Source organism: Scatophagus argus, chromosome 4 (genome assembly GCF_020382885.2).
Source record: "Scatophagus argus isolate fScaArg1 chromosome 4, fScaArg1.pri, whole genome shotgun sequence".
In the NCBI taxonomy this organism is placed as follows: Eukaryota; Metazoa; Chordata; class Actinopteri; family Scatophagidae; genus Scatophagus; species Scatophagus argus.
This window is the reverse complement of record NC_058496.1, coordinates 23844034-23856969: the sequence shown is the minus strand read 5'-3', so window position 1 is coordinate 23856969 and position 12936 is coordinate 23844034. Positions and strand designations below refer to the sequence as shown.

At 39.3% G+C, this 12936-nt stretch overlaps 1 protein-coding gene across 5 annotated transcripts in view; it reads right to left on the bottom strand.

Moving 5' to 3' along the window:
- cfap299 (cilia and flagella associated protein 299) overlaps window positions 1-12936 on the bottom strand; it is a 67324-nt gene that overhangs the window by 3467 nt on the left and 50921 nt on the right. For 2 of the 5 annotated variants that reach the window (XM_046385904.1, XM_046385906.1), the window contains 2 exons: window positions 11617-11759; window positions 643-772 (listed from right to left, as the gene is read on the bottom strand). In XM_046385904.1, the coding sequence (XP_046241860.1) occupies window positions 643-772; window positions 11617-11759 (273 nt within the window). Of the gene's footprint in view, window positions 1-642; window positions 773-3807; window positions 7427-7620; window positions 8647-11616; window positions 11760-12936 lie in introns of those variants that run through there. The other 3 variants (XM_046385908.1, XM_046385907.1, XM_046385905.1) reach the window with 3 other exon arrangements.

Below are 12936 nucleotides of genomic sequence, written 5' to 3'. Positions count from 1 at the left end.
CCTACCCCCCAGCAAAGAGGGAAACTGGAGAGAAAAAAACACTGCCTGTCAGTCGTTATTCTTCCAGGGCCCCTGTCGAACTGTGAGCGTGGAGGAAACACCTGTCTCGACCCCTTGATCCTCAATTCTTTGTGCAGGTGGAAAGCAAATATCTTTCCCTCCCACTGATTTCTTTCTCTCTCTGTCTCTCAAACTACTTCTAGTGTAGGCTCCCTATGAAAATTAAAGTCAGATATCTGTGTTTAATTAAGACTCGCTAAAACGATGCAATTAGTAAAGTTGGCAGAGAGGTGAAAAATGACCTAAAAGTTTCAACATCTCTGTATTTGATGGTTAAAAGCGAAGTCATTATAAAAGAAAGCAAAGGAATGGAATGCAAAAAAGGTAACAGACCATATGAAACAAGCAGGATGCTGTGGATACGTGGCAAGTTAACTTCCTGAAAAAAAATTGTTTTTAAGACGTCCCTGGTGCAGCAAAAAGGATTTGAAAAGAGTTTTTTTTTTCCCACCCCATAGGCTTGTTGCTTCCCGGGGATATTTTTACTGCTGTGAAACAGGTGAACTGATCTAATTAGCAGTGCCATTTGTCTCCCTGGGGCTTAAATGCAAAACAGGACGACAACAATAACAAAAAACCTACCATGGGATCCACATTCAGGATCTTTTTGTCCCTCTTGTTCATAAAAAGAAGGCCGTTAGGATCGTCATAAATCACCTCAAAGTTAGGACTTGAGTTGGAGGTGGACACCTGTGTCTTCCAGTTGTAGTAGCTGTAAGTAAAAACAGTTAAAACAGGTCAGTTTTGTGATGAGATTTTATATGACATACTATGCAAACTAGGAAAAGAGGAAAACCTGTCTGTATTGTCACTAACATTACATTCTGTCAATTCTCTTGTCAAGAGCCTCCTTGTGTTTTCAATTTGGGTTGGGTTTCAGAGTCTAAACAGGCAGGGCCTCTTATATGCAGTGTGAATGTAGGATGAATGAAATAGAAAATAACCCTACTTGCAGATATTTGGGGCTGAAAGGCTCTTAAATGCAAAACCAAAATGAACAGCCAATGAATTTCACTTGAATTTCATAAGCATCAAGAGTTTTGTTTTAGGTTGGGGTGTGACAGGTTAGCCTGGCCATAAGGAATATATGTTCCTATGTTCCATTTTCCAGTTGCAAGCAACAGGCATAGTAAAAGAGGCTTTGCAAGGCAAGCTTTTTTTTTTTTTGTTTTTGTTTTTTTTTTTGAATTTCAAAACTGTTGATGTTTTTTCACACAAATTGCATGACTTTGTAAGATCTTGTAAGAAAGAAAAGACTGACACTCAGTGGCAGCAGTGTGTGCTACCTGGCCATTTGGCATTCTGCTTTATTTTCCCTTTAAATGCTCCCACAGCAGGAGACTTGAAAATAACACATGAGCATCATGTTGAGGTCATGACTTAGCATCTTTCATGGAGGAAAGAAAACTTCATGGATTACAGAGCGTTACTAAGCCATTGTTATCATATCAGTATTCAACAGCAGGTTATAAAAGAATGTTGCTTTGCAGGAAAGGAAGGAAAAGTAATCTGTAGATTAAAGTATCTTGTGTGAGAGAGGCAGAAGGTAAAAACCTGTTTCCAATTTGATTGTGAGGGCGCTGTGTTGCAGTTCGCCAAGCCAGGCATTAAAGTAAAGCTGTGGCTAATAAGCAACTGAAACCAAAGAAAGGGTTGAATTCCAAAATAAATGACCGATTAATTTACAGCATCCGACTGGATCCTGCTCTGCTTTTAGATTTTCTTTTATTTTTGATACAGCAGAGCAACACTTTGTGACAGAGTCAAGGGGACAAAAATGTTCAGATTGAATTAATACATCCAAGATTTTAGGATGTGATTCATTAACATGCAATGCATTAAGGAGATAGTGCTTATCCCTGTCAAATGATGTATCAACTATAGACTGCTCATGCAGTTTGCTGAAGGCAATGTGTTTGTTGAAGAAACATTCACAGCAGGTTGACATTTGCTATCATCAAATTTGGCAGATCCTCGCTCTAACTGTTGATGTGAAATATGAGGTGGGTTGGGAGTTGAAAACATCTCATTAAGGTAGCACTGAATACTGCATTGTTCCCATGTTAAGTTTAGATCCGGCACAACCATTCAGTCAAGAGGAGGCAGACATGGAAATGAGAAAACCAATTCTCAAAAATATAGACAATGAATATACAAAATACAATAAACAAGGCCAGATTGAGCTTTAGTGTCCCAGTCCATTTTCAATTAATCAGAATAACTTTTCTTTGTATATTTCAAATAGTTATGTTGATTTTATTGCTTTGGAATTTGTTCCTTTTTTAAGCACTATGATGCATTGTGATGAAAAATGTACAATTATTATTTTAATAATTATTATTATATTTATCAGTATGACATGTTTAAAACCTTCATCTTAATTGATTTTCAATTTGTAAAAATATTTTAACATGCAAATGGCAAAAAACAACAACAAATGTCCTATTTAGACAACTGTGTTAACAGGTCTAAATGTTGCTATACCAAGTGATCAATAATAATCACTACTCTCCAGGCTGTCATCACCATTTTCAGTGGTTCTCATCATAGTCTGTTCATTTCACTAGTAACACAACTCCACATGTCACATTGAAGGATGCTCCAGTGGGGCCTCGGCCAGCAGCAATGAAGGAGGCTCAAGGTAAATCTTGGACAAGGTGAGTTATGTTTGGGGCGGGGGCTGAGTGGGCTGAAACGGTGGCAACAACTTGTAAATATAGTACCATAATATAATGGAGAAGTGCCAACATGTTGCAGGTTATATTTCACTTGCTGTGGTGCTCTACTGAAGCCAAAACATGATGAACAGCTGGTATAAAGTATTATATGTAAAATAGAAAACGTTTGGACTCACTTTGTAAGACTTCCACCACCTTTGAAATATTTGGCTTTTTGGCTGGTGTCAAAATGTTTTCTGCAGTATCTGTTTCAGAGGTAATCTCTAGTGGCACATAAAACCTGTTTGCAAATACCCATTTGCATTTGAGGAATAAAAATATTTTCTGACTACAGCATATCGAGCATGTTTGCTGCAATTTACAAGCAAACATATAATATAAGCAATATAAAAACCTACCCATGTGGCCTTTCCAAAAGCCACAGACCCCCACCATGCAATTTTGGGAAATGTAAATACATATTTCTTGCAGAATGGTCTGTTGTTGAATAGCTATGAAAAGGGCCAGGTATTCCAGCCAATAACGAGAATGACTGACTTCACTGCTGGTATTCTGGCAACATGGTTTTCCTGGATTGGACATTTGTCATATTCCCAAAGACAGTTATTCAGAATAGGTGGATTGATCTGCTTGACAGCCTCTAGAAGCTCACACCAAGACACTTGACAAATCTTGGCACAGAGGCCCAGACCCACATCCTGTGAAAAAAAAAAAAAAAAGTGTAGTGTATTTGTAGTCCATATTTAAAGACAAAAAATGTTGACCAAAGTGCTGAACCGAAACACTAAAACTACAATTAGATATTATATAAACAAATAAAAATAAATGTAATGGAAAATATTATTTTTTTTACAAGTATGGTTTAAAAACACACAGTCTTAAGCATCTGACCTAAAAGACTTAAAGACTTCTAAGTTAACTAATAATATGCTTAACCTATAAGGACTTAGAACCCGACTTGGACATCAAGCACTGCCCTGACAGATTGATTGTCTTGACTGATTTTGACTAGAGCCTTGATTTGGACTTGTCTTGATGGACTTTAACTTGATGCATGACTTGAGGCCCAAACACTTGAAAGGCATAACTGAAACATGCAATTTGATGGTCCTATGGTGCACTGTAGGCATCAGTTTTCAAATACCAACACCACAGAACCAGCAGTATATTAGGAAAACATTGCTATCTAGGCAAAATATTTGTGATTGCAGACACCCCACACTGATTTTCTATACATTTCTGTTTGAGTAATGTCATATGAAATGCCAACACCACAGAACCAGCAGTATTTTGGGCTAATGTCGCTATATGTAGTACTCCATAGGGACACAGAAGACCGCAGTTGCGCACAAGGGCCCTCAACATGTGCACACACAAGACTCACTCCAGATCTGATGCTGGTTTGCTCTAACCTCTCCTCCTGTCACTACAGCTGCGACAGAACTCAGAGTTCTCAGAATTCATGAACTTTGCCTTTACTGATGAAAGATTTCATTGCAGCGTGTCCTCACAGCATGCAGTGTGGGCTCAGCTACGCTGATCTAATGATAGTGTTGTTGAGGAACACATAAACTGTGTCGTCCTCTTCAAGTAGGCTCTTCTAAAGTGGAAGTGGACAGAACATGTGATACTGGATACCATCTGATGTCTCAAATATCTTTCAACTGTCTACTGTCTGCTTTCACAGCAGACTACCTCTCCAGGAAACACATGCACTGGACACCTCTGAACAGTCCAAACTGTGTGGGGAAATACACTGATGCATAAAATTATAAGGTATGATAGGACTAGAGGTCTGGCATTTTTTTTTTTTTACGTTGCCAACAGAGCTGAGTGAAGCAGGTTCAGAATAGACTGCTGCAATGCCCCAATTATGAAATACAAATCAAGGTTTTTCCCTTAAAACTCAGAGGAAAATTATATTGTGTGAGACTTGCTTTCAGACATATGCATACGTCTTCTCTTTGTAAATTAGATCTGACAGTGTTTCAGTGACTATTTATACCAAAATGCCATACAACAATTAACATTTTTTTGGTCGACCACTTTTATTCCATGGTGAACCGCTTACTTTTGCTAGAGAAATGGGACAGATGTGAGATATTTTAACACTGAACACGAAAAAGTCTGATGAAAGTGTGAAAAAACAGTTTTGAAGCAGTGCCGGGAATTTTGTTCATACGTTACTTGGATGTATTTATTGGACCCACCTCCCTCAATGTCCCATATGAACTGTCACCAGGGCAACTAACTGCATGCGCGGTGCACATTTGGTCACAAAGAAAGCTCAAGCAGCTGGATGGCACCACACCCAGACACATGGACCAGTAAAAGTGTGAGAATCTGGATTTGGTGGAAACAATGACGGTGCTCCTAGCACCGGTTGCTGGTTCCCTATGCATTTACCATGGCTGTTTGATACGTGCACTGGCTCCTTTCACTTTCCATAGTTGCTGTGCTTAGCTCTATTGTTATCTCCAGGCAGTCATTTTCCAGGGTAATGTCAACAGTCTCATTATAGGGCTCAGAGGAGCTGGACTTTCTGCACTGGACGATATATATCATAAAAGAGCAAATACTTAGCATGTGTATTTGTTCAGCAGTTTTTTCTCTAACGGCTGAAGAATACAAGTCCAGTAACTGTTTCTGAAGTTAATGTTTCCAGCGTAAATCAGAAAGGGCCTCTTCAGCGTCAAGAGGCAGAGTGCAATGGGTTGAATTTACTGTTAAGGCTTCTGGGGGTGTCACAGGTCTGATTCAACAACAAATCACAGATGGACCACGACAAGTTGACAATCCCATTAACAAACCCATATCTAACCACTCACCTACACAAATCTTTAATTTCCTTTATTTATATACAATCATACTATAAAAATAACAATTCCATTGCAAATACAAGTGTATATCTTTGTGTTATTGTTATTTTTACTTTTTAACGTGTTTTCACATTATTTCTGATTACTGCAAGCATTTTCTGAGCTGTCACTGTCACTGTTTCACTGGTTACCTCTGGATTATACGCTGTGGCTCCGACAAAAGAAGACACATAAAATGTCATCTTGGCCCCTTGGGACTTGACGCACATTTTTCTCGATCCACAAGACTTTTCATAGAGTACCAGGCAACTAAAACAACAACATTTGAATCAACAAGAGCAATAATATCTAATTAAAGTCTTAGAAGAGGAGCTTGTTTACTGTAAACCGCAGTAGTCAGTGGCAGAAAACATAACATTGCTGCACACACTGACATAAAAATTGAAAATGTGATTAACTTGATTTTCTGCTTTACAAACAAGACATCTTTCAGTGAAAATGAGTTAAAAAATATAAGACATAATGTAGATGCTCACTCTACTTAACCACCATTGATATTCATATTATTATACGTTACAACCATTTTTTTTTTTCTGTTAACAATCCCAAAACATACATCATTTTAATGTGATAAAATTTTGCATATTTACAGATGATTCAGTTTGCCATCAGGTTTAGATCTATGCAGGCACACAGACACACACACAGACGAGAGCCATTACATAATGTAGTGACACATCTGGGTGTTATCACATATTCCATTGTACTGGAGCTCAAGAGGCTAATAGGGCCTTGACTGAGGGAGGTCAGGGGTCAAGTTCTGCTTGTAAAAAAAGGACTTAAAAAATACAGGCGAACAGCCCAGTATCTTCACTTTTGTTCAAAGAATTCGTTCTAATCAGTGAGCATTCGGTCTGACATGATAACACTAACTTGATGAAAAAGATTTACGGTCATTGATAAGAGTTTATGTCATTTTTACATGGACAGAATAGCACATCAAACTTGGCAGGAGTTCTCCGATGATCATACCGCTGGTGGAACACTGAGTTAATCTATCAAGCACAGTCCAAACACTATCAGCACTGAGAACAAACAGTCCAATTGGATTTAACCCTGAGGATCTAGCCAGTGAAGTATGGGTGCGCCATGTGTGAAGATCAACACACATGACATGGAATGTTCTGGCTTACCAGCAAATATTAATCAAGCTGGCAAACTCTACTGTGATAGAATATCCCACTGCCCCCCATGAAAGCTCGACACAATGCTTCAGGCCGAGCCACCAAATCACCTTCGGAGCTGGAACAGTTTCTCTTTTGTATTAAAAGTTAATAAAACAGGACAGCAGTACAAATATTTTTACAGCAGAAAATGAAGCCAGACTCACAGGTGCATTGCAGAGGCTGAGCGTGGAGGCAATATGATTTTGGCTTCGAAGGAGGCATGCGCTGTGTTTCAACCGAGCAGATCCTTCAAGTTCAATTTTCAGTCTGTTGTCAAATGCATGCAGGGTAGAGCAAGTGTGCAGGAAAGTTTTGAATGATCCAGCTTTCCAAAAAGTCGACTGCATTACAAAGATTCATTGAAGTTAAGATGATAGTGAAAAGCACCTTGATGCAAAACACACTCTAACACATTAAAAAAGAAAAAACTCAATTAGTACCATGTATGTCAAATACTGCCCAGCCTCTTGAAAATCTTTACTAAACAAAGAGGCTGAAGAAGGAGAGAGATAGAGAGAGGAAAGAAAGGAACAGCCAGAGTGCATAAACAGATGGTCACTTTGCTGGGGAACATTAAATAGACATCAGAGATGCTGTAGGCACATCTGGAGTGGCAGGAAGCTGGGTGCACAGAGCTGCAGATCTGTGGGATAATTAGATGAGGGTCAGGACTTTAGTGTGTGTATATTTAAGTGTGAGTGTGTGTGTGCATATTTGTGTTGGAAGCTCACAATAAGAAGTGTAGTGGAGATTTAGCCTTTCAACGCATAATGTATTTTTCAAATAATTATGTTCCTTAGATGTGCAGTTTCAGTGTCACATTTTAGTTAAATTGCCCTGAGGTAAAAGGAACTGTAACAGATCAGTTTCACATGTGTTATATGAAAGTTATTGTCTCTCAGAGTCAGTTATACAGTCTAATAAACTGATAGCCATTCATATATTTGTGATTCTAGCTAATTCTTGCCAGTTATCATGACTTAATTTCAACATTTCCAAAATTTGTCAAGAAACGGAAATTCTTATTAATATTATTGCTTCTATTATTATGTGGTTCTGTATCATTAGTAGATGTAAGCTCTCTAAAGACGCAAGCAAATGCTGCGCTTGATTTACTTTACCCAGGTTTTCCAGAAAGTTGAAGGCTTCGACATATGCCTTTACAAATGATGTTTATATGACCCACCCACCCAGTCTGCTTGCTAAAATAAATCAAGTGCAGTGTTCAACTGATGTTTGCTCCTTGCTACTCTTATAGTTAATGCAAACCCAAAGATCTGGGAGGTGACCGAGAATGTATTGTGAATGAAAAAAACAACAACAAAAAAACAAAAATTGTACTTTACTTTTTATGTACCGTAAAACATAAGAGATTCAACCTGACTAACATCTCTATGTGCCATGTTTTAATTTTGTTGTATAGCAGATGACAAAACAGAAGGATGCACTAATGACAAAATAAACTCGTCATGTTTCGACATAGTTTTACTTCTATAATTACATGTATTTGAACTCAAGGCTCATGTGGAAAATAGTGGAGGAAAGACTTCAAAAGTGTTTTAAAAAGCCCTCTGCACATAATCCTGTGCTGTTACAGATGTTGCAACTTAAATGGAATGAGCTGAAAGGAGAGAAGCTTGGTGGATTTTGAGCATCTAGTTTGTGTGTTGTCACACGTTCATTTTTCATCTTCTCCATCTTTTAAATCCTCATACTTGTTGCAGGGAGATACTGTGCTACTGCTCTTTTTTTTCCCTCAAGACATTTCAGACTGTGTACGTGAACCTATCCACCCTTCCTTGCTGGAGGTGGGAGGTGGAGGCCAGAGCTGGCGCTGGTGTCGCTGCTCTGTGTTCTTTGTGGCTGTGGAGGAGGAGCAGGGACAGGATTCAGAGTCCTGCGGTGGGAGGTTTAGTGCACTGAGTGGGCAGCAGCTCCAGCATCTGCTCCCTCTTAGCGGCAACCACACTGGGTGTTATTGTTCCCGACAGAGATGAAAAAAAAGAGGGGGTTGGAGGGTGGGGGGCAGGGGTGGAGGACATAGTAGGGGATAGGAGGGGAGAGGTAGCAAAACTTGGAACGCAAGGCTTGAAAAGTTGAAAATAAAGACACAGAGATGTGTAAGTCTGATGAAGTAAAGGTTTGGTGGGTGAAAAAACAGGGCGTGTAGTCAGATGTCACATGGAGGGAGGGCAGAGAGACCCGTGCAGGGGGGAAGCCTCATAAAAGCATCATTAGGGAATAGGCTGTACCTTCAGGCATGCTCGCCCAATGACTCACACCTACAGCTTGTTAGGGCTTCCACTCGCCAGTGAGGAGGCCGAGTTCAAGGCCACGAGTGGGGTTGTGTGTCAGAACACATGGTGAGAAATGGATAAATAAAACAACAAAGTTTCGTATGTCTGACACTTTGGTTTCAACGAAAGGGAAAACCACTTCTAAAAATAAAACACAGACTGTCATTCTTGTTGTCCTTTAACTGCTGTAGCAGAAACACTTTGCACTTCTACAAATCAAATGTATCACACTTGTAATATTGACACGGATATTAAACACGCTGTAACGTTGCAAACACTGTGGCTGAAAAGAAATGATAATAATGTGTGATATTTACAAAAAATTTGTAACAGGATCACAATATCTGGAAAGGAGAGAAGGCAGAAATCTCTGCAGCCAGACAGCCAGAACTCAGCAACTCAATACAGAAAATCTTTACTCAATATCCACTTCATCACCTTTTGTAGTCCTTGAGTTAAGTTTGTTGTTGAATCTTAAGAAAATGTCTATTTTTGTTTATCTTACAACCTCAGTCTTAGTTTTCCAAGTATGGAAAAGTAGACTGACAGTTAGCGGTTTTCAGAGCTTCTAGTGTGCTACTGTGCTTCTTGGTTCAGCTTTGACCTAACTGCACTTGCTGTAGCTACACCGGCAAGCAGTTTTACAATGCCATGAAAAATGATAATGGTCACTTCAGGTGTGCTCTGTACCATTTTAATTTCCAAACACTTAGACAATATGGTCAAACTGGAGATTTGTTTACAATCTCTGTGATAGTAATGTTCACCCTAATGGCCTCTGTTACAAAGTGTGACTCGTGATTGGGCCCTGAGTTGAGCTGGAAAGTAAAAGCTTTAGCCAACAGGATTGGGGGGTTGTAACTGAGAAAATAAGATCCGAATCATGGAAAAAATGCATAATTTACTTTTAGAATCTGTCCACATTGAGACATTCGGGACCATATTCCGCCCAGTGTCACTGAGGTCATATGGGGGGCATGTCATCTGGCTGAACTCTGAAAATATAATACACACTCTCTTCCCCTGCCTTGTCTAGTTGTGTTTGTCCTCAAGAGATTTCTCGCACCTATCTGAAATGTTGGTAATATGTTACTATGCATGAGCATGTGGAATGTGGGAATGGTTTTGGCTCGGGTAATTTGCTGACAGCTCTCTATGTACACAGCTCTTCTGATAGACAACCAATTACCAAAATGTTACCTGCCCCACTGAGGGATAAACACTAGACTTTAGCTTACCCCTGTAAGGTCAGACGTTCACTTGTGGCTTGGCCTGGAATTGTGAGACTGGCACTGATGAATGTAGTTGTCACTGTGTGACTGGTCTTCACACTTGAAGCAGCTGTGTAAAAGTGCCAGTGTCTTTTTGGATATATTTATATTCAAATACACCAGAGTACACTGCCATCCCAGAATCAAACTGAAGACAAAGTTAACAGCTAGCTGGTGAACATAGTGGAATGGGCCTGCACTCAACACCAAACTGACACCAGTTAATCTGAAGATAGCTGGCGGCCATCTGTTCATTCATCTGTCAGAAAATATTTTTCTTACCGCATATCAAGAAGTCTTTCGCCATGTGTTTATCGTGCATGTTCGTATCATGATGAAAATACATATTATCGGTTGGCAGTAACGAGAGCATTTAGAAACCAAAGCATCAGATAATCACTCTGGGATATTTCCCTCAACATTGGGTATGAATTATTTCATCAGAAGTGATAATGGCATTTCAGGCAAACCACCCAACAAGTGTCATTCTAACTCTGCATGGAAACACCTGATTATTATTATAACTAACAAGTATTTTTTGTCATTAATTAATCTGAATTTCCTGGAGTCCCTGGTGACATTTTAAGTGCTTGTTTTGTTCAAAAGCCCAGAAATTGAAGTGATAAAAAACATAACCAATTTTCACAAGAATCCCTCTTCAAGGCCCACTTCAAATGAACAAAAAGATAATAGACAAAAACATAAGGTCAGAATTCCCTAATGTGAAATCCCTAGCACAACACATAATAGTGTGTTTGTACAGGATCACTACATCAGAAGCTAGTTACGTAAATACATTTGCAGGGAATGTACGAGTAATCAACCAATTAGTTGATCTATCAATGTATTAAGAAATCTCTAATCTCAAGGCCTCCCACAGCCAGAAAATCTATTAGATTTACCTGTGATGACAAATTTACTTCAGGTTAAAAGAACATCAAGATCTGAGGGTTTAAGTCCGCTTTAATAGTGACTGTCTTGTCCAGACAGGTTCAGCACTTTGGCAGCTTGACTCAGGTTCACTGCAGAAGCGCAGACTTATTTCACATAAGTCTGCACCTTTGTGGGGTCAGCATAGATGCTATGCATACTAGCTATACTAGCTAGTTACACAACTCCTTTCAAGCCTATATTGGTCTCTCACGCCAACCTGTGTCTTTAATCCTGGATAATAAGATTTCCTTACCCTTCACATCTTGTCAAATCCCACTTTAGTCAAAACCTCCTCAACCAATGTGGACATGTTAGAATGGAAGGGGACTTACCATAAATCCGAGCGTCCTGGCATGAGCCTCTTCTTTCCGCTGAAATATGCTTCAAAATCGTGGGTCTTGAGTCTGTGGGTGTAGTCTATATAGCCAGATACTTCCTGTCCAAGAGTATTATGATCCCTTATGAAAATGACCGACTGTAAAAAAAAAAAAGAGAGAAAAAGAAGGAAACTCTCTGCGTAAATAATCATGGCCATCAAGCCTATCCTAAGTAAAAGCCAGAAAGACCAATGTCACTTGTTAAAAATGGACAGACGGTATCCATTACAAATCCTCCCACTTTGAAATATAAAGGCTAATGTTATACTTTGAATCAGATTCAAATCAGAAACGACTCCAACTAATGTTGTCTTGCGATGGCCCAAGCTCATCGTTGTGGCCTGTCTACAGAATATCCTGCTCAGATAAGTGCGTGGGACTCGTGGGACTGAGTCCTTCGACTTACAGTAACTAGAGTCTTAGTTCCGTTCCAACACACCTACAGTCCAGGCAAGAATGTAGCTTGAAATGACATGAGATGCGGAGTCCTGGGCTTAAACTTAATACTGCAAATTGTTAAGGTAGAAAACAAGGACCAAAAGGGGTCCTTAAAAAGGTGATAAAACTAAAAACCTTGCATATTCAAAAGATTTAGAATATAGTTATAGATGCATCTACTTTTAGGGCATCGCTTTGACAATTTCAGCCTAAATGTAACAAGCATCTACTTTCAAATTATCTTAACTATAGCACTACAACATAGCTGTGTTCAATAGTTCATTGTAAAGCTCATTACTGAGTCAGGCATCTTACTCTGCCATTCTGCTACTGCTTCTTCTGTATACAAAACCTATACTGCACGTCTGTCCATTCTTGCAGAGAGATTCCTCCCTTTGTTGACATCTTTGTCTCTTTTGTTTTCATTTAGGAGTATTTTTGGTGAAATGTGTTGACTATATGTTTTTCCATGTTTGGGTTGAAGCTGTAGGAATAGAGGGTGATTTTTCCCAATGTAAATAAAACAGTCAGTCAGAAAATCTTGTAAGACATATCGATGTTTATCTAACTTTTCATCACTTGCCATAACTCAGTAAGTTTGATATTTTTGATTTGCTTCAATAAGCATCTCAGCATTTCCCACAAGCCTACTATCTCTCTTCACCAGTTTGACAGACCAGTCAACCACCCTGGTTTAGCTGCAACAACAACACACTCACTTCTCTTTTAATCACATGAAAAACCACATGAAAATGAGAAACCACTGCTCTGATGTGGAGGCCTTCGGACAAGATCTCAGATGGACCCACATCCAAACCCTACATGTGAGATCAATGA